The sequence below is a fragment of the Bos indicus genome, chromosome X, assembly GCF_029378745.1.
Source record: "Bos indicus isolate NIAB-ARS_2022 breed Sahiwal x Tharparkar chromosome X, NIAB-ARS_B.indTharparkar_mat_pri_1.0, whole genome shotgun sequence".
In the NCBI taxonomy this organism is placed as follows: Eukaryota; Metazoa; Chordata; class Mammalia; order Artiodactyla; family Bovidae; genus Bos; species Bos indicus.
Genome location: NC_091789.1, coordinates 94,437,113 through 94,455,631, shown reverse-complemented (window position 1 = coordinate 94,455,631; position 18,519 = coordinate 94,437,113). Strand labels below are relative to the sequence as shown.

Genomic DNA, 18,519 nt, shown 5'->3' with positions numbered 1-18,519 from the left:
TACACACACCCCCAACCCCGTGCCACCTAATTTCTTTTCCCTGGTTAGAAAAAAAGGATTACTTGCCCACAGAGGCTTGGAGATGGGGGGCAAGAGGTTGGTCCGAGGCTAGGTTCACCTGCTGCTGAGGTGAGGGAGCAGTCACAGGATGGAAGCCGACCTGAGCAGCAGCTCACAGCTGGGTGGTAAGGGGGATTGCAAAGACCCTCAAGTTCGCTTTTAGCTTTTTATTTTTTATTTTTTTCGCATTTGCGTCACTAAAGGGTTAAACACAGCGGGGCTCCAACACCCCCCTCTCAACGCCTCCCCACTCCCCCTCCCCTTTGTGTCTTCCCCCTCCCCTCCCGCGCGTCGCTAGGAGGTCATCAAGCGCTCTGTCCAGTCCGCGTTCTCAAGCCCCTCCGCTTCCCGCCCATCCGGCCCGTGGCTGCTTACGAAGAGGTGTGCGCTCACCGAGGGGCGTGTTCCAGCACTGGGAGACGCCGAGCATCCCCCGGTTAGACCTCAGAGCAGAGCCAGCCATGGAGCGGGGCGGGGGAAAGTTTGGCACCTTGAAAGGGGTTGTTGAACTGGGGTGGGCGGGGCGCCCGAGGGTACTTTAGCTCTCCGAATTCAAGGGCGCCCGCTGCCCGGACCTGAGGCGGTGTGCGGCCATGGACCGCGGAGCTGCGGCGGCCCAGGGCACTGCCCCGCCTCAGGATGGAGAGCAGCCCGCGGAATCTCCAGAGCCGCCGCCGCCGTGGCCGCCGCCGCAGCCGCTGCTCCTGCCGTCGCCACCGGCGCGGGCTCCTCGGCTGCTCCGCGCGCCTTCGCCGGAACCGGCACCGCAGTTCTGTCCAGAGCTTGCTCCAGAACCTGGTCCGGAGGCGACCCCAGAACCAGCCTCAGAACTCGACACAGAACCGATCCTAGAACCAGATAGAGAACCAGCCCCAGATCCAGACCCTGAGCCGATCCCAGTACCAGCCGTAGAACCGGCCCCCGAGCCGGCCCCAGTACCAGCCAGAGAACCAGCCACAGAGTCCTGCCCTGAGCCGGCTCAAGTGTCCCGTCTGGAGCAGAGCCCAGCACCACATTTATTGCAGTGTCCGGTGGTCGCTCCAGAGAAGGGTCTAAGGACCTCGCCAACGCCGCGAACACCAGTGCCAGTGCCACTGTCCAGTATAAAGGTAAGAAAAAGACCCCCTGGGGCGGGAGGGCTCGTAGCCAGGCGAGGCCGTATGGCTATCCTGCTTTCGGGACTCTGGGCACCCTTAGCATCCCATTTGGTTGCCACGGACTAGCAAAGATGCTCGGAAAGATGCGGGGATGTGGGAGCCCAGGGAAGAGGGAAGCGGTTGGGAGGCGGGAAGCAACATGTGGAAGTGAGAGTGGGCTGTTAGGGGTCTAGAAACGGGGGTGATAGCACCGGTTGGGAGTCAGAGCAGTGTTTCCTATGAGAAGTGACAGTGCGGTGAGCGCCTATATCTTGAAAAAGAAGAGGAAGATGACCCAGGGAGCGAAAGAGACCTAGAGAGGTGTTAGCGGCCGGTCCACGGTACCCAGGGATGGGATTGAGTGGGGGCAGTGGGATACACCTATTAGCCGCGGTCACTGCCGCAGAGGCCCAAGCTGTGGAGCCGCAGTCGTTTGCTTGACCCCCTCCCTGCCACTGGAGAGGGAGTCCTCAGCTCGGGCGCAACTGGCAGCGCTCCAGGGAAGGGCCCGGAGTCTCTGTTGCCCGCTGGGCGCTGGTAGTCGATTCGGGTGGGGATTAGGGGTTGGGCGGCGCCCACGCGCACTGCAGGGGAAGGGCAGGGTTCGCCCGAGAGGACTGGGAGAGCATGCGTGCGTCGAAGCCACCATTCCATCTGTTTGCAGGATTTCCCGTCAGGTAGGTGCAAACACAGTGTTACAGTGATGGGCCGCGTCACAAGCGGGCGACTGGCATCCCGCACTGGTGCCAGTTGAAATGGTACAGGAGTCCTGGTTTAAGGACAGGAAAATAGGAGTTGATATTTGAGAGCGTGTGAATGGGAACCCTCCTCTCTTCCAGTCTTCAGAGACGCCTTTGTAAATGTTGCACTTCACCGGGATCCTCCCGCTAAGGGGGGAGGGGGAAGAAAGAAGGTTTTCGGTCTTTCTTTGGACCTTGAAACCCCCAAAACGGCGTCTGATCTTCAGGAGTCTGTCTCTCATGCTTTCTTTGTGCTCCCCCTACTCTTCGTTTTCCTAAACTTCGTTCCACAAGATTGTGAAAATCATAATAATGTATACATACACCTTCATTGAGCTTAGCCCCAAAGTAAAACAATACAAAACACAGAAACAACACACCACACCAACCTGCTGCTTAGCAGGGCATAGGGACAAGGCTCAGAATCCTGTCACTCTGGACCGCACACTTGTAGAATGTAGGGGAATGGGAGACAGAGGTTGTCATCTTAAAATGGAAATGGAAGCGCTGGTTGCTTCCTGAGTTACGAATAGGGAGGCTTGAATTTGCGAAAAAGAGGAACAATGAAGGGAAAAGTTTCACAGGGGAAAAAAGTGCACAGGTTTCAAAAGAAAGAAAACAGAACTGCAGGAGATTAAGATTAAAAAAAAAAAATCCAACAATCCCGCTTTCACAGAGAGTGGATCTCCACGCCCCACCATTTCCTCCTGCAGCCCTTCCCTGCAGTGATCTCTAGGGCAGCTGGGCCTGGGAAGTCACCCTAACCAGGTGCTTGCTCTTGTCTTTTTGGGAGAGTTTGCATAAAGCTGATAAGAACAATAAGGCTGACCTGACTTGTGGCCTTCTTGAGATTCCAACAGCAGGACTGAGAAACTGACACCTGAAGGCTTAATTACCAGGATGGTCAGTGAATGTATGGCCTCTGGCCTCTGAAAGACTGACTGGAGGCCGGGAGCTCCAGGGATGAGCCCTGTGACAGAGGGAAAGCATCTCTCACCAGCTTGACAAGAAAATTTCTATTGCCAGACAGATAAGGAGTATCAAGGTAGGTGTTAGCTTGTGTTAGCTTCCTCCACACAGTGTCCATTCAGGCATGCTAGCCAGCTGACCCACAGGTACTTGGCCGTCTCAGCAGGTGACCATGACCACCTCCCTCCAGTTTGATTTTGCCAAGTAGAGCTGGTCTTTTGTTCAGTCACTTATCTTGTAGAGTGAGTTTCTTCCCATCTGTGAAAAGAGTCATATACACGAACCCTAGAGGGTTTTGAAGGATGCAAAAATCTGGATAATGCTAAAACTGCCAGGAGCAAACACTTCTCCAACAGTCTAGGTGTTGCTATGCAATTGTTCCCTGGTGCAGATGAGAATACCTGATCTTCAGTGATAGGACCATTCTCGGCTGCATTCTCCTCAGGCAAATAGCACCCATAACCAGCTGACTTGCATCTTAACATTCAAGGCAAACGGGCTGCCATCTTATCTAGGGTTTTGTTGCATTGTTCTCAGACACTGCCTTCTTGAGGCAAGCTTGGGGAATGACATATACACACACACACACACATATATGTACACACACACAGAATCTTAGAGATCAAAACAATATATAGCTCTCATCATACAATGAAATCCTACATGGTAAGGCACAGTCAGTACCAGTAGCATGAAACTAGCCTGATAAATCAAAGGACAAAATGAGTGAAACTAAGGCTTTGAATGTGACTGCAAATTTCTCCCAGATAACTTTGCTGACCAGTACTGCACTAAAAAAAGGTCTTCTAGTGTGTAGTCTGCTCTCTTTGGGGGTTTCAGAACCTGCTGGTTGCAAATCTATGACAAGCATAAGGGTAGAGACAGAGAAAAGAGGGCTAGTATTTTCTTTCCAAATAGCTACCAGAATAACAGACTGTGAACCAAATTTATTTCCTTCCTTTCTGAAATGGTTTAACTTCCAGGAAATGAGCCATGGTCTCCCACCTGGTGGCAGCAAGTATAAGTAAAGATGTGTGAATTGGTTCTTTAACAATGTTATAACTCTCTTGGGTGGGGCGGGGTGGGGGGTTCCTACATGTGAACCATATTTGCTTCCTTTCCTTCAGCTGTGGTTGAAAAAAGACCATATGTATTTTTATTCATTGGGTTTGATCAGCTATGAAATTATAATCACACCACACAGGTGACTGATGAAATACACTTTTGTGGCTTTTATTTCTAGGGTGGAGAGAGGCCTCTGTATCCCTCACTCCTAATGACTACTCAGCAGTGACCATTATATCCCAAACCATAACAGAACAGTTTCCTGGTATTTTTGCACACATTTTCTTGAATAGCAGCAGGCATTTGCTTATATGACACCTGGTAATTCTTGCTGGAATGCTTTATTATCTTACCTATGACCAAGCTTCTCAAAGGTAGATACCATCTCTCCTTCCCAGTGCCCAATACAATTCAGCCCTTACTATTTTTGCTCAATAAACACTCGCTGAGGCTTGAGACCTATCAATTCCATTTTCAGCAATGACATAGAGACTGCTTCTGTGAATGAATAAAAAATGCATTCTCACTTATTTCAGTGGGATAAGTAAATGCTTATTTAAATAGCCTGGAATATATAGCCCTTGGGGAAATGCAGTCAATCTTTCCATTTTCAGAATGAATGTTAGAATCATAATTAAGAAGCAAATTACTAACAATTAAAAAACTGATTTGGAAAGTGTCCTTATTCCCTGCAGTCTCAGCAGCAGCAGACTAATGATGTTGTTGATTTCAGGGGTAATACATTTTTTTTCCCTAAGTGAACAGAATATCTGCAGTGACTGTAAACAGCTTCAGGATTGTAAATTCGAATGTTTAACCTGTTGAAGGTCAGGATGAAATTACTTTCTTTCCTCTTAGGCTCTTTCCCCCCTCCTTACCAGGTTTTGATGACACCATCTGATATATTTGGTATATTCCGAGAGCATTTGCTGCAGGATGTTCTAAAAAAGTTAATGAGATATTTGGCCAGTGGTCTTTCTTTTCTGAGAATACAGTTCTTATGTGTTTATTAAAATCTCCAACTGGGGCTTCTGGGGATCTGCAGCCCAAAAGGCACAGGAACAGCTGAGCCATCAGTTACCCAAAGTGCTTCCAGGGAAAGGGGGAAAATCCACAGAGGCCAGGAAAGCATTCAGGGGCATTATCACAAGGATTATATAATGCCTACTGCTAGTATGGTACTCTACAGTTTGCAGAATGCTTTCCTCTGCATTATTAACTCTTTTATTCCCCTGAAGAAGGCAGCAGGGTGGGAGAGAGCAAAAATAGAATGTGATACCCAATGAGTGCATGTATGCTAAGTCGCTTCAGTGGTGTCTGACTCTTTGTGACCCCCACGGACCATAACCCACCAGGCTCCTCTGTCCATGAGATTCTCCAAGGAAGAAAACTAGAGTGGTTGCCATTTCCTTTTCCAGTGACACCTAATAGGGTATAACTATCAATTTATCTATTATAGACTTTTTACAAATCCAACATATGCCTTTCTGTGACACACAAGATGCTCATTTGTTTAAGAAAAACTTTTAAGCTGACATTCCATTAGGCTTGATTTTTTTCCCAAAGTAGTAATTGCTGTTCCCTGTGTGATGCTCCCAGAGGAGACCATCATAGAACAGGAGCCTGAGGAGGAAGGAGAAGAGGCACAAGACCCTGAACCTATTACTCCCAAAGAAGCCCGCCTTTTTTTCTGGAAAGAAAATAAATAGAAATTCTGCTAGGGATATGGTTCCCAATCTTTCCAAAGCCTGCCTACTATAATCTTCTAAGTGGGAAAAAAACATAAAGCATTTAAAAAAGAAAGCAGTCATTCCAAAAGGGAGATGCCCCCACCCTCACCAAAGCAAATAAACCTTATTCTCAAAATAGAAGAAACAAATTTACAAATTTTTAAAAAAAGAAAGGGACAATGACCCCAGATAATGAAACTCCCCTGAAAATTATTTTAAGAAAAAAAAAATTCTAAAGGGAGGAGCTCCTCTCCCTCGACAAAGCCCATGAAACATGTCCCCAAGAGAAAAATCTTAATGAAAAGAATGAAACAATAAGACATCATGTCAAGGTAAACAGTATTTTTCACCCTAAAATTTTCTTGAAATTTATAAACTTTATTTGCACCTCATGGCCCATGCCCAGTCTCTCACAAAACCTATGGGGGTGAAAATAAGTTGATGTCCACCAATCTCATCAAAGCTCCCTACAGTCATCTCTTCCAATTATATGTGATGTCCAAAATAAGCAAATCCTTAGAGACAGAAAGTAGATTAGTGGTTGCCAGGAACTGAAGTGGGTGGGAGGGCAAGTGTGGGTGATAGCTAAAAGGTATAGGGTTTCTTTGGAGGGCGAAAAAAATGTTCTGAAATTAGGCAATGGTGATGTTTGGGAGGGGCTTCCCCAGTGGCTCAGTGGTAAAGAATCTACCTGCAATGCAGGAGACACAGAAGATACAGGTTCCATCCCTGGGTCAGGAAGATCCCCTGGAGGAGGAAATGGCAACCCGCTCCAGTATTCTTGCCTGAAAAATCCCATGGACAGAGAAGTCTGTGGGCTATAGTCCAAAGGGTCGCAAAGAGTAGGACATGATGAGCACAAGCACGATGTTTGCACAGCTTGTGAATATACTAAAAACCACTGACTTGTATGCTGTAAAATCATGAATCTTATGGTATGTGAATTATATCTTAATTAAAAAGATAAGAGATTATTCCTCCAACTATATGATAATAAACCTACTACCTTCCCACAAATAAGCAAACAAATGAATAAATTTTAAAAGAGAGGATCCTCTTAAGGCCTTCCAACCTCACCAAGAAAAATAAATTTTATTCACTTCCATTTTTTTTTCTTTTGAGAAAAACAAAAGGGGAAATCTCTTCAAGGGCATATACTTTCAAAATCATCAAAATTAATGAAAGTTATGAATCCCTCCACCCAAATGCATGTAAACATTTTAACTTAATAAAGAAAGAAATATTAAAGGATAAGGTTCCTAATCTTACCAAATCCCCTGAATGTTTAATTCCCATGAAAGGGGGGAAAACAAATAAATAAATAAGGGGAGATGCCCCATCCTCACCACGAACATGAATATTATTTCAAAATACAATTTCTTTAGGATTTTTAAGATTTAAAAGAAAATTAATGATGGAAAGACGTGTGTTGGTGGATGGGATTATATCAAAGAAATGAATACAAAATCCTCTTAAAAAGAAGCTCCAATCTCACAGACACATGAACTTTTCTGTCAAAATACAATGAAAACAAATGCAAACAATTTTTTAAAAGAAGAAAAAAAGAAAAGGAAATCTTCTTCTAGTGAGAGGTGACCTGAATTCATCCAAACCCCAAAGCTTTATTTTTAATACAAGAAATTTTTACCTTGGAAAGGTAAGAGAGAAACAGAAACAAGACCAAGAAAGTCCTCTTAAGGAAAGATGTCCCCAGTCTCCACAAAGTTCCCTTTTCTCAAAACAAGTAATGCATTTAGAATTAGAGGGGAAAGAAGAAAGAAAATAATATAACATTTTAAAAGAGAAATCTCCTTTTTAGGGAATGATGAAGCTCCCAAACTCACCAAAGTCCCTGAACATTTTTTCTCCAAAGAAAGAAAGAAAGAGAATGAGGGAGGTGGGAGAAGAGGAGGAGGAAAGGGAGAGAAAAGATAGGAGGGGAAAAGGAGGGGGAGAAAGGAGGGAAGAATGGAAGAGGAGGAAGAAGAAAATAAATTAAGGAGTAATTTTTAAAGGAAAAAATTCATAGGGGAGGTGAACCAATGCCTTATTGAAAATAATGAATGTTATTTCTGATAATCAACCCACCCCACCCCACATAAAAAGGAGAAATAAAACACAAAATCTCTTTATAAAGCTTCTTCAAAGGGAGATACACCCAGTCTCACTGGAACCCTGGTACCTTATCTATCTTCCATCCTTCAAATATTATTTTTTATTAAAAGGAAAATAAATTCTTTCAAAGACAAATGTTCCCAATCTTACTTCTTCCAAATAGATTACTTATTTTAAAGAAAGAAAGAGAAATCCTCCTGAAAGGGGCTCCCCAATCTCATTAAAGTCAGTGGCCCTTAGAGCTCCTGTCCACAATACCTGTTAAAAAAAAAAAAAAAAGGAAGTCCTCCAAACCTAAAGAGAGGTGCTCCCTCTAAAGAAAAAATTTTCCATCATAAGAGATACCCTCAAATTCACTAAAATCAATAATGATTCCTCTCCACATTCAAAGGGTTTGGGAAAAAAAAGAAATTTAAGAGGAAAAGAAGAGAAACCCCCCTAACCTAAGGCAAGTTGGCCATAATCTCACCAACAGCCTTGAACTTTATTCCCCTAAAGAAACTTCTTAAAGAAAGAGCAAAACTGAGAAAAAAAACCAGTCTTTTAAGAAAAAGTACCCTCTCTACCCACCCCACTCTAAAGACTAGAAATTATTACACAAAGAAAAGTGGTCACTCAGTCGTGTCCAACTCCTTGCGACCCCAAGGACTGTAGCCTACCAGGCTCCTCCGTCCAAGGGATTTTCCAGGCCAGAGTACTGGAGTGGGTTGCCATTCCCTTCTCCAGAGTATCTTCCCGACCCAGGGGTTGAACCCAGGTCTCCCGCACTGTAAGCAAGACACTTTACCGTCTGAGCCACCAATGAACTATGCAAGGAAAAGGTTATATCATTCTAGAACCAGTGAGCCTAGGGCTTCCCAGGTGGCGCTATTGGTAGAGAACCTGCCTGCCAATTTCAGAGACCTAAGAGATGTGGGTTCGATCCCTGGGTCAGGAAGAACCCCTGAAGGAGAGCAAGATCCGTGGAGGAGAGCATTGCAAACTGCTCCAGTATTCTTGCCTGAAGAATCCCATAGGCAGAGGAGCCTGGTGAGCTAAGGCCCATAGGGTTGCAAAGAGTTGGACATGACTGAAGTGAGTTAGCATGCATGGTACGCACACCAGTGAACCTTAAATTCAGAACATGAAGCTGAGGAGTTTGTTGTTGTTGTTTAGTTGCTAAGTCATGTCCAACTCTTTGCCATGCCATGGACTGTAGCCCATCAGGCTCCTCTTTCCATGGGATTCTCCAGCCAAGAATACTGGAGTGGGTTACCATTTCCTTCTCCAGGGGATCTTCCTGATCCAGAAATGGAACCCATGCCTCCTGCATTGGCAGCAGAATTCTTTACCACTGAACCACCAAGTAGGCTGAAGTGTAGTCAATGTTTAATTCCAGGCTGGCTTCTCTCTGCCCCCCGGCCCATTTCAGGTTAACCTCTCCCATCCATCAGTCAGGGTGTACAGTCAGGAAAGGCAAATCCTGTCCATGGAAAACAGAATTAATAAGGAAAACCTTCTGAGGAAAAAATCATATACTTCTTTTACAAACCAAACAGAAATAATTTGGGAATTAACTGTATTATTATGCCTCTCTAATACTATAAAACTTCAAGAGCTGATGATAAACTTAAAGCAATGACAGTCTTACTACTAATTTTCAAATTAGACACACACCCCTACCTAGCTGAGAAGGAGCTTAGCCAGTTCAATAATGGTGTTCTGACAGTGGCTGTCTAATTATGTGCTCACTTAAATGTCTGTTCTTGTAGAGTGATAAAGGGCTTGGCTCTTACAAATACATACAATTTCCAAGTCAGGTTTATAAGCAGAGAATAAGACTCAATGTTTTCCAAATTTTAAACTTCATTTACTTATTTAAAAATTAAATTGAAGGTCCTACCGTATAGCACAGGGAACTATATTCAAGATCTTGTAATAACCTATAATGGAAAATAATCTGAAAAAGAATTGTGTGTGTGTGTGTGTGTGTGTGTGTATATACATATACACACATACATACATATAACTGAGTCACTTTGCTGTACACCTGAAACTAACACATTATAAACCAACTATACTTCAGTTTTTTAAAGGGTTTAAAAAATTTTTAATTACACTGAGTGCCTCTTTTGTGTCCCTACTTGTTTAGCACTGAGGAATCCATGGTGGGCAAAATCACATAGATGAGATTTCCTTGAAGCAACACTAGTAAATGAGGGACCCAGTTAGCAAAACAGATGTACAGGGAGTGATTATTTGCTTTCCCAGCTTGCTTTACCAAGGCATTCACTCAGTCAATTCTTTCAGCATACCTCTTCTTAAACAAAAATGTAATACAATAAAACAATGAAATATATACTAATTTCAGGGAATGTGGAAAATCATGAAAGCTTCCAAAAAGTAAATAAAAATTATATAGCAACCGACCAATCAAGAGATAATTACTCATACATTTTTCCCATTTATTTCCTCTGAATACATGCTTATAGTCTACAACAGTGAGATGTTAGGGAATGTGCAATTATGTCTCAAGCTTCCTCCTACCCCAGTCACCTCCCTCACTTAATCATTAGGTCATGTGCATTGTTCTACACTGTATTTGAAAGTGAAAAAAAGTGAAAGTATTAGTCACTCAGTCCTGTCTGACTCTTTGTGACCCCATAGTCTGTAGCCCGCCAGGCTTCTCTGTCCATGGAATTCTCCAAGGAAGAATACTAGAGTGGATAGCCATTCCCTTCTCCAGGGGATCTTCCCGGCCCAGTAAACACGAATTAATTTTAGCTTAAAATGTATCTACCTGTATGATATGCTTGCTAAACATGTGCTTGAAACATAACTATTAAGGGATGTATTAGAGGTATAAAGCAATGAGAGTATACATTTTATGTATACACAATTGGTGTGTCTACACACACAAAATGTCTCATATGTAAATAGCAGACTGAACTCACATTTACTTGGCCATCTAGATTTCATTTGTCCAGCTAGGTTTGTGACTTGAGTTTGGGGGAGACTCACTGTTAAATTTCCAAAAGGAAAATCTAAGTCTCTGAGACTATTTTTTAGCCATATGCAAAAATGTACTGATGGCTTTGTCTCTTTAACACAAAGTTACAGAATCATGCTTTTCTGTGTACCTCCTACCCAGAAGGGAAATACCTATGTGTTGAGGACATTATCAACAATTATTAGGAGACAGACTATTCAATTTATCCAGCTTTCATTAACCCAATATAGAAAATTAAGAGAGTTAATAAAATGTGTACAATCCAACCAAGGTTGAATCAGTAATTTAAAAGGCAAATGTAATGCAGTATTGAGTGGCTAAGTGGTTAAGAACCGGCCTGCCAATGCAGGAGATGTGGGTTCCATCCCTGGATCAGGAAGATCCCCTGGAAAAGGGAATGGCAACCCACTCCAGCATTCTTGCCTGGGAGATCCCATGGACAGAGGACCCTGGTGGGTTACAGTCCACGGTGTCGCAAAAGAGTTGGACACGAGCAACTAAACAATAACTATGCAGTATTAAGATCAGAATCTTCAGCCTTGTCTGTAGCACTTAGAGATTCTCATCTTCCAAAGTGTTACAAGTATTTGCCGTTTAAGTCTTTTGCTTTTAAAAAGCCTGTAAGAGAGATATTGGCCCCTGAGAATAGGGATTCCCATTGCCTTGTTTCCCTCATAGCAACACAAGGCAAGGCACATGATACTGTGGGATTCTGAGATAAGCATGATGCTCCCACCCAGAGCTTTGGTGAGTTCTTCTGAAACAAGAAGTGATGGGCATGGGGACTGAGCTTGGCCCCTGCCTCCAGGAGCAGGAGAGGCTAGAAGCACTGCTCACAGGACTCAACTAAGAACACTCAGAATCCTGGATATTCATTCATTTGCTTTCTGCTGCCGCTAACGTTCTCATCTGGAATTTTGCAACTTGAGGCAGGAAATGAAAGGTACCTGCTGAGTAAAATTTGTTCATCTCCTTGGCTCTGAGTAGAGATGCTTGAAATCAGGAAAATTTTTCAGTAACCCTGGGCTTTGTCAGTTGAGTTCCCATTCTCCTGAAGTGGTTTCAGCATCATCCTCCAAATCCCAACTCTAACAGTAGTTGCCACATCCTATTTTAGAATTACCTTGATTGTTAACTTTCCTTTAATAAGTGTCATTTGTCATTAATAAGTGTAATCTATTATCTACTTTTAACATACTATTTCATGGTTTACTTACATCACTGTACATCTCCCTTGCAGTATAAAAGGAAAATGTGATGTAGCATTATTAAAACAGCTAAGCATAAACAGAAGAGAGGAAAGTAAATGAGGCTATAAAACAAGATTATTGATTTCAGAAAATTAACAAGTTGGTGCCCTTCTCACTAACAATTAATGCTTATTGTGACGATTTCCCTCCTGCCAGACTTGAGTAGAACATAACTTTTCTCTTACCCATAATTTGGATACTGTTGTCCTTTTTTCCTCACCTTAATCAGCTTGACTAATGTTAAGACTAATTAAAATGATAATTTTGGTGTTTACCATGGTCTCCTTTGCTTTAATGTACTCAACTTGTAACAATATCTCCAGGACATTTTTGCTTGTTTTTGACTTCACTTTGGAAGTCCAAGCACCCATTCAGTGGCTCTCTTCATGGTTTTCCTATTATATCGCTTCTCACTAGTGAGTCCTCTGTCTAGAAGTTCTTGGAAAAGCCTTATTTTGCCTTTCCAACATCCCTCATCAGAACTAAAGTTTTTTTTTTTTTTTAAGTTTTTTAAAAAGAAGAAAAATTCTTTTCTTCTAATGGTGCAAATCAAAAACATACATTCCCAGGCAGCTTGAAAGCCAGCTTTGTTTTTCTGTTTGTTTGTATCCAGTATAGCATAAGCATCATTGTGAACTACACATATCTGCTAATTTGTTCATTAAGTGTTAATAATTAGATATTGATGTTCTGGGCTTCGCAGGTGGAGCTAATGGTAAAGAACCCACCTGTCAATGCAGAGATGTAAGAAATGCGGGTTTGATCCCAGGTGAGGAAGGTCCCCTGGAGGAGAGCATGGTAACCCCCTCCAGTATTCTTGCCTGGAGAATCCCATGGACAGAGGAGCCTGGTGGGCTACAGCCAACAGGATTGCAATGAGTTGGATATGACTGAAGCAACTTAGCACACACGCACTGATGTGTTAAATGCTTTACAATATGGTACATATTTGGAGGACAGTTGCATAAGTATTTTAGAGTGTTTTAATGAAAACACTAAGTCGGTTGAGGATTTTGAAGATGGAATGGGAAAGCATTATTACTTTTCCAATTATCAGAATGGAATAAAGTTGCCCATTACCCAAACTTTTCATGGATGGGTTAGATTCAGATATAAGGGATTGCCTAATAGCAAATTTACTTTGATATAAGAAATTTAGGAGAAAGAATGAAGTTGTTTGAGGAAAGTGGAAACACTATATCTTCCTCAAACCTAGAGAAAAGTGGAATTAAATTAAACAGAGACAGTGGAAAATATCAGGTAGAAATGTGGTGTGCTTGAAGAATTATGGTATGCTTGAAGAAGAATTATGCTTCAATTGGGCAAGTGAGGCCAGGGCCTACAGATGGGAGAGTGAGGTATATGGACTTAGAAGTAAACGCCACTTTGATAACATTGCAGACTACAGATTGAAATGTTGTGGAAAATAAAGTGGATTGGGCAAAGTCCTATTGAAACTTTGAAGGCAACTTATACAATTGTGTGTATCATTCGACTGATAAGGTACAACCACTGGAGAGCTGTTGATTAGTAAAATAATGACTGAAGCAGAGGGTTGGCTGATAAGGCATGTAATTAAACACTAACTTTTAATTTCCTTGTATACCAAATTCCAAATAAAACTATTAAAACTAAAAATGGAAGAAAATAATTACATTATCTAGTGTCCCTTTTCTATTGTTTTGGGCCTTCATTGGCCACATGCCACTTTTGTAAAAGCCTAATGCGCTTTCTCTTCAATATTTTTCCTATTTCATACCACAGGATTTTCTACAGAGAAAATAAGAAACCATGATGGGAATCCAGTGAAACCTTTTATCTTCAGTATTGTAGACCCATGGACTGTTGTGAAAGGGACCTTTGGAGTGTTTTTAAAACAATAGTCCAGTGTTTTAAAAAACCTTTTTAGCAGTAGAATCTTTTAATGTTGTTCTCAATGAAGTCAAATGAAAGCCTAATATTTAACACAAATGCAAGAAGTATTTCATTAGTCCTTATCTATGCTAATTTGGATCTGTAACTGACCTACCTTCCCAGTTCTTTATTTTAAGCTAATAGGAAAGTGAGTTTGTACTCCCTGTTTAGTACTGGCTTCTTAGCAATGGTGCTGGTGATGTAGGAACATGCTGTATAATAAAAAGAAGAAAGTCAGAGTTTAAAATTTGACCTAATATTCCAGAAACTAGATAATACTGTCCTGGAAACATGGTCATTCTAGAGAGTTCCTCCCTCCTCACCCACCCCAGGAATGTATAACAGCTGTCTTATAAAGTAGGTTGTCATAAAGTAGGTTGTATACTGTCTTTGCTTGTAGAAACATTTTTGTTATTGGGGATTGTGTTCCTGACTAAGGACACCACAAGTAAATTGTAGATAGAACTAAAAGTAGGTAATAAAAGCTAATATATAACTGTAAGCTTCTGTAATAATTTAAAACAGTAAAATTGTTCCAAAACCTATAAAATGGGCATAAATGTGTCATACACATTGATTTTGTAAGGGGCCCCAGGGTACTGTAAAATGTGCATTTGAGGTAATGTATATGTTTCCATGCTACTCCCTCGTTTCATCCCACCCTGTACTTTCCACACTGTGTCTACAAGTCTGTTCTCTATGTCCGTGTCTCCCTTGCTGCCCTGCAAATAGGTTCATCAGTACCATCTTTCCAGATTCCATGCACATGTGTTAATACATAATATTTGTCTTTTTCTTTCTTACTTTACTCTATACAATAGGCTCTATACAATAGTTACTCTACTCTTACTTTACTCTATACAATAGGCTCTATACAATAGTTACTCTACTCTTACTTTACTCTATACAATAGGTTCATCCACCTTATTAGGAGTGACTCAAATGCATTCTTTTTTTTATAGCTGAGTAATGATAGCCAGTGGGAATTTGCTATGTGACACAGGGAGCCCAACCCAGGGCTCTGTGACAACCTAGAGAGGTGGGATGGGGTGGGAGGTGGGAGGGAGGCTCAAGAGGGAGGGGACATATGTATAACTATGACTGATTCATGTTGATGTATGGCAGAAACCAATATTGTAAACAGAAAACAATATTGTAAAGCAATTATCCTCCAATAATTTTTTAAATGTGCACATGCAGCACATAAAAGAGCCTGTAATCTATTGTTATTATTTATTTAGAATTCATACTCTGCCTGCATCCAAAAAGAATATAAAGTATTCTACAAAATTAAACACATAAAATAGGACAATTAAGCACAAATAAAGATAGGACAAAACCAATTCAAAGCAGTGGTGAATGAGACTTTAAACTAATATATACTAGTTATAATAAACCCTAATTACACATTTAATTAGCAGTGCTTTTGTCTTCTGCCTTTGGTGGTGGAAGAACTTTAGAGAATGATTTGAATGACTCATGTTTCTTAAAGTTGGTATCCAAGGAAGTTAGAGCTAATGCCTCATTTTTATGCAATACATCTTCCTGTAGCAAGCTCTGTGTGTGTGTGTGTGTGTGTGTGTTAGTCGCTCAGTTGTGTCTGACTCCTCGCAACCCATGGATTGTAGCCCACCAGGCTCCTCTGTCCATGGTATTCTCCAGACAAGAATACTGGAGTGGATTGCCATTCCCTTCTCCAGAGGATCTTCCCGACCCAGGGATTGAACCCAGGTCTCCTGCACTGCAAGCTGTAGCAACCACAAAATTAAGAACTAGAGGTTGCCAGGACTGTGGCATAGGTATTAATTAGCTATCCTAAGAGGCTACAGGTTTGGATTATTTTGGTGTGCCTGAATTTTTCTAATATTCTAACGTATGTATGTGACTAAGAGGCATATAAGTATGGAACTTTCTCAAATAAAATTTATTTCTGAAATAAAATGATACTTTGTAACCAGACATTCAATAGTTTTTGACTCTTTCTTGGATTGGGAGGTACTTCACATTGGTTCTAGTCCTGATCACTATATAGCTGTGTAATAAGGAGTCGGAGAAGGCAACGGCAACCCATTTCAGTACTCTTGCCTGGAAAATCCCATTGATGGAGGAGCCTGGTAGGCTGCAGTCCATGGGGTCGCTAAGAGTGGGACACGACTGAGTGACTTCACTTTCACTTTTCACTTTCATGCACTGGAGAAGGAAATGGCAAGCCACTCCAGTGTTCTTGCCTGGAGAATCCCAGGGACAGGGGAGCCTGGTGGGCTGCCGTCTATGGGGTCACACAGAGTTGGACACGACTGAAGCTACTTAGCAGCAGCAGCAGTAATAAGGAGTAAACTGCTTAATCTTTCTATAGCTTAGCTTTTGTGACTCTTAAATGAAGCCAGTAATGTGCGGCTGACTCAGTTCAGTTCAGCAGTCTTCTCTAGCAAGTCTTCACCAGTATCCCATCTGGGTTGGGTGCCCTTCTTCTGGACTCCTGTACCACCACCCTGTACAAACTTCTGCTTCTCATTTGCTTCTCATGAACTGAGCTTATCAGCTTGTGTCCCATTAAGGCTATAAAGATAAGGCTCTTAAGGCCTAACATACTTCATGCCACTCCATACATGGTGGCTGAACTACTTTATGAAAAATATAAAGACTGAGTGAAAAATTAGATTTAAAATACATATTTCAAAAATAAAAATATGCAAATACTGGCTTATTTTAGTATCATTTGCATATGTGCCATGATATTTGCCATCATTACTTTCTTTCTTTAGGTATACAGGTAAGTTTTAATATACTCACCCCTCAAAAGCTGGACTTAATGACACAGGTGCATTACCAATAGGTGATGGGAGGCGGGGCTGCCTCCTGTCCTCCCAGAAGGCTATAGTTTTTTCTATCTCACCCAGAAGGACCCTATATATTATTAGCACTCATGTATTGATCATGTGAACTTGAATTACTAGTCTTGAGTTATATGTGTAATCCTGATAAAAATGAGAATGATGAGTTATCTAGTCAGGTTGTTTTACAAAATGCAAATTTATTAAAACACAAGTATAGCAACACTAAAGAATATTATAGTATATAGAGAGCAAGGTTTTGTGTTTAACTACTTGGCATGATTTTCACTAATCTTAACTGTTAATCAGAATTTAATTTATTTATGGTATTCTTTTCACCACAGTTGAAAAGCTCCTGACTCATTATCTTGGTGTAAAATTTCTGTATCTGGCACCTGAATTTGAAGGTAGATGTCAATATGACTATTCTAAGGTTCTCCCTTTCTTGTGAGGAATAAGAAGCAACAATTAAGCTTTGATGCCCCCTTGGCAGTCCAAGTTTTATCCAAAATAGCTTTCTACTAGTTACAGGAAAAGCCTTAATTTATTTTACCAATGCCTCTGATCAGATCAGCACCCTGAGCTTGAAAATGCTCTGATCAGGAAAGTGAACATGGAGTCTCTACTTAGCAGGGAACTCTAATGGCCATCTTGTTTCCAATCAGTAGGAGCTTCTCCATTAAATGAGGTAGAAAACTTCTACCATTTCTAGACTAGCTACGAGGCAGGATCACCACATAAAGCTGTGCAGGTGTACACTATGTGAGGCTGCCATGCCTAAGGGGACACCTTTTGCAAAGTAGACATCATAAAGATAGATACAGATATTTAGTCTAACAGTTTTCCTGCAGATGGCAGTCAAGTGCCTCACACTAACAAAATCAACTGACCCCTTTGAACAACTCTGGGGTTAGGAGCAGCAACTTTCCACTCAGTCAAAAATCTGTATATAATTTGTAGTTGGCCCTCTGTATTTGGACTTCCTCCTTATATGCGCTTCCTCCATATCCAAGATTCTACATCTGTAGATTTAACCTACTGCAAATCATGTAGTAGTATAGTATTTACTATTGAAAAAATTCCACCTGTAAGTGGACTTGAACAGTCAAATCCATTTTGTTCAAGGATCAACTGCTTTGTGACAATTTTCTGACAAAGGAAACTAAAATATCTTTAGCAATGGTACATTTTCCAATTGTGTCTTATGGGCTAATCCTGATACTAATTCCTCACATTTAAATACAGCGGCTCCCTTAGCAACCCCCAGAAGCCTGTAAACCATATGGTTTATATGCTCAGAACTGATTTTAGAAGTCCCTATTTTACTTCATATCACATTTAACCTGAGCATCATTTTATGGACCCAGCACACATCCACTGTGCCACTCTGCTAGATGTGAGCATCATTTTAAAACAAAAAACTGTGACAAGGATTTGAACCAGGAGTTTATAGGGGCACAGTCATGGGAAGGTATACATCCATGGATACATGCTGGTAGATTCACTCCCAGGAACATACCCAGTATATGTTCTTCAATAGATGAACAACCTGGTAGGTAGGCGTGTGCACATATGCATGCATGCACAACACACACACACACATGCACACATAGATAAATAGAGATTTAGCTGCACATTGAAGAATATAAAGGAGGAGGTTCTGGCATCAAGCTCTTGCCCACCTCTCCTATGTAACCTGTTTTCAGCCTATTTCATT

At 41.7% G+C, this 18,519-nt stretch overlaps 1 protein-coding gene across 1 annotated transcript in view; it reads left to right on the top strand.

Moving 5' to 3' along the window:
* The first annotated feature begins 484 nt into the window (after positions 1-484).
* The window catches only part of DGKK (diacylglycerol kinase kappa), a 174,651-nt gene continuing 156,616 nt past the window's right edge, over positions 485-18,519 (top strand). The window contains exon 1 of the mRNA XM_070785407.1: positions 485-1,169. Within this exon, the coding sequence (XP_070641508.1) occupies positions 654-1,169 (516 nt within the window). The 5' untranslated portion in view covers positions 485-653. The remainder of the gene's footprint in view (positions 1,170-18,519) is intronic.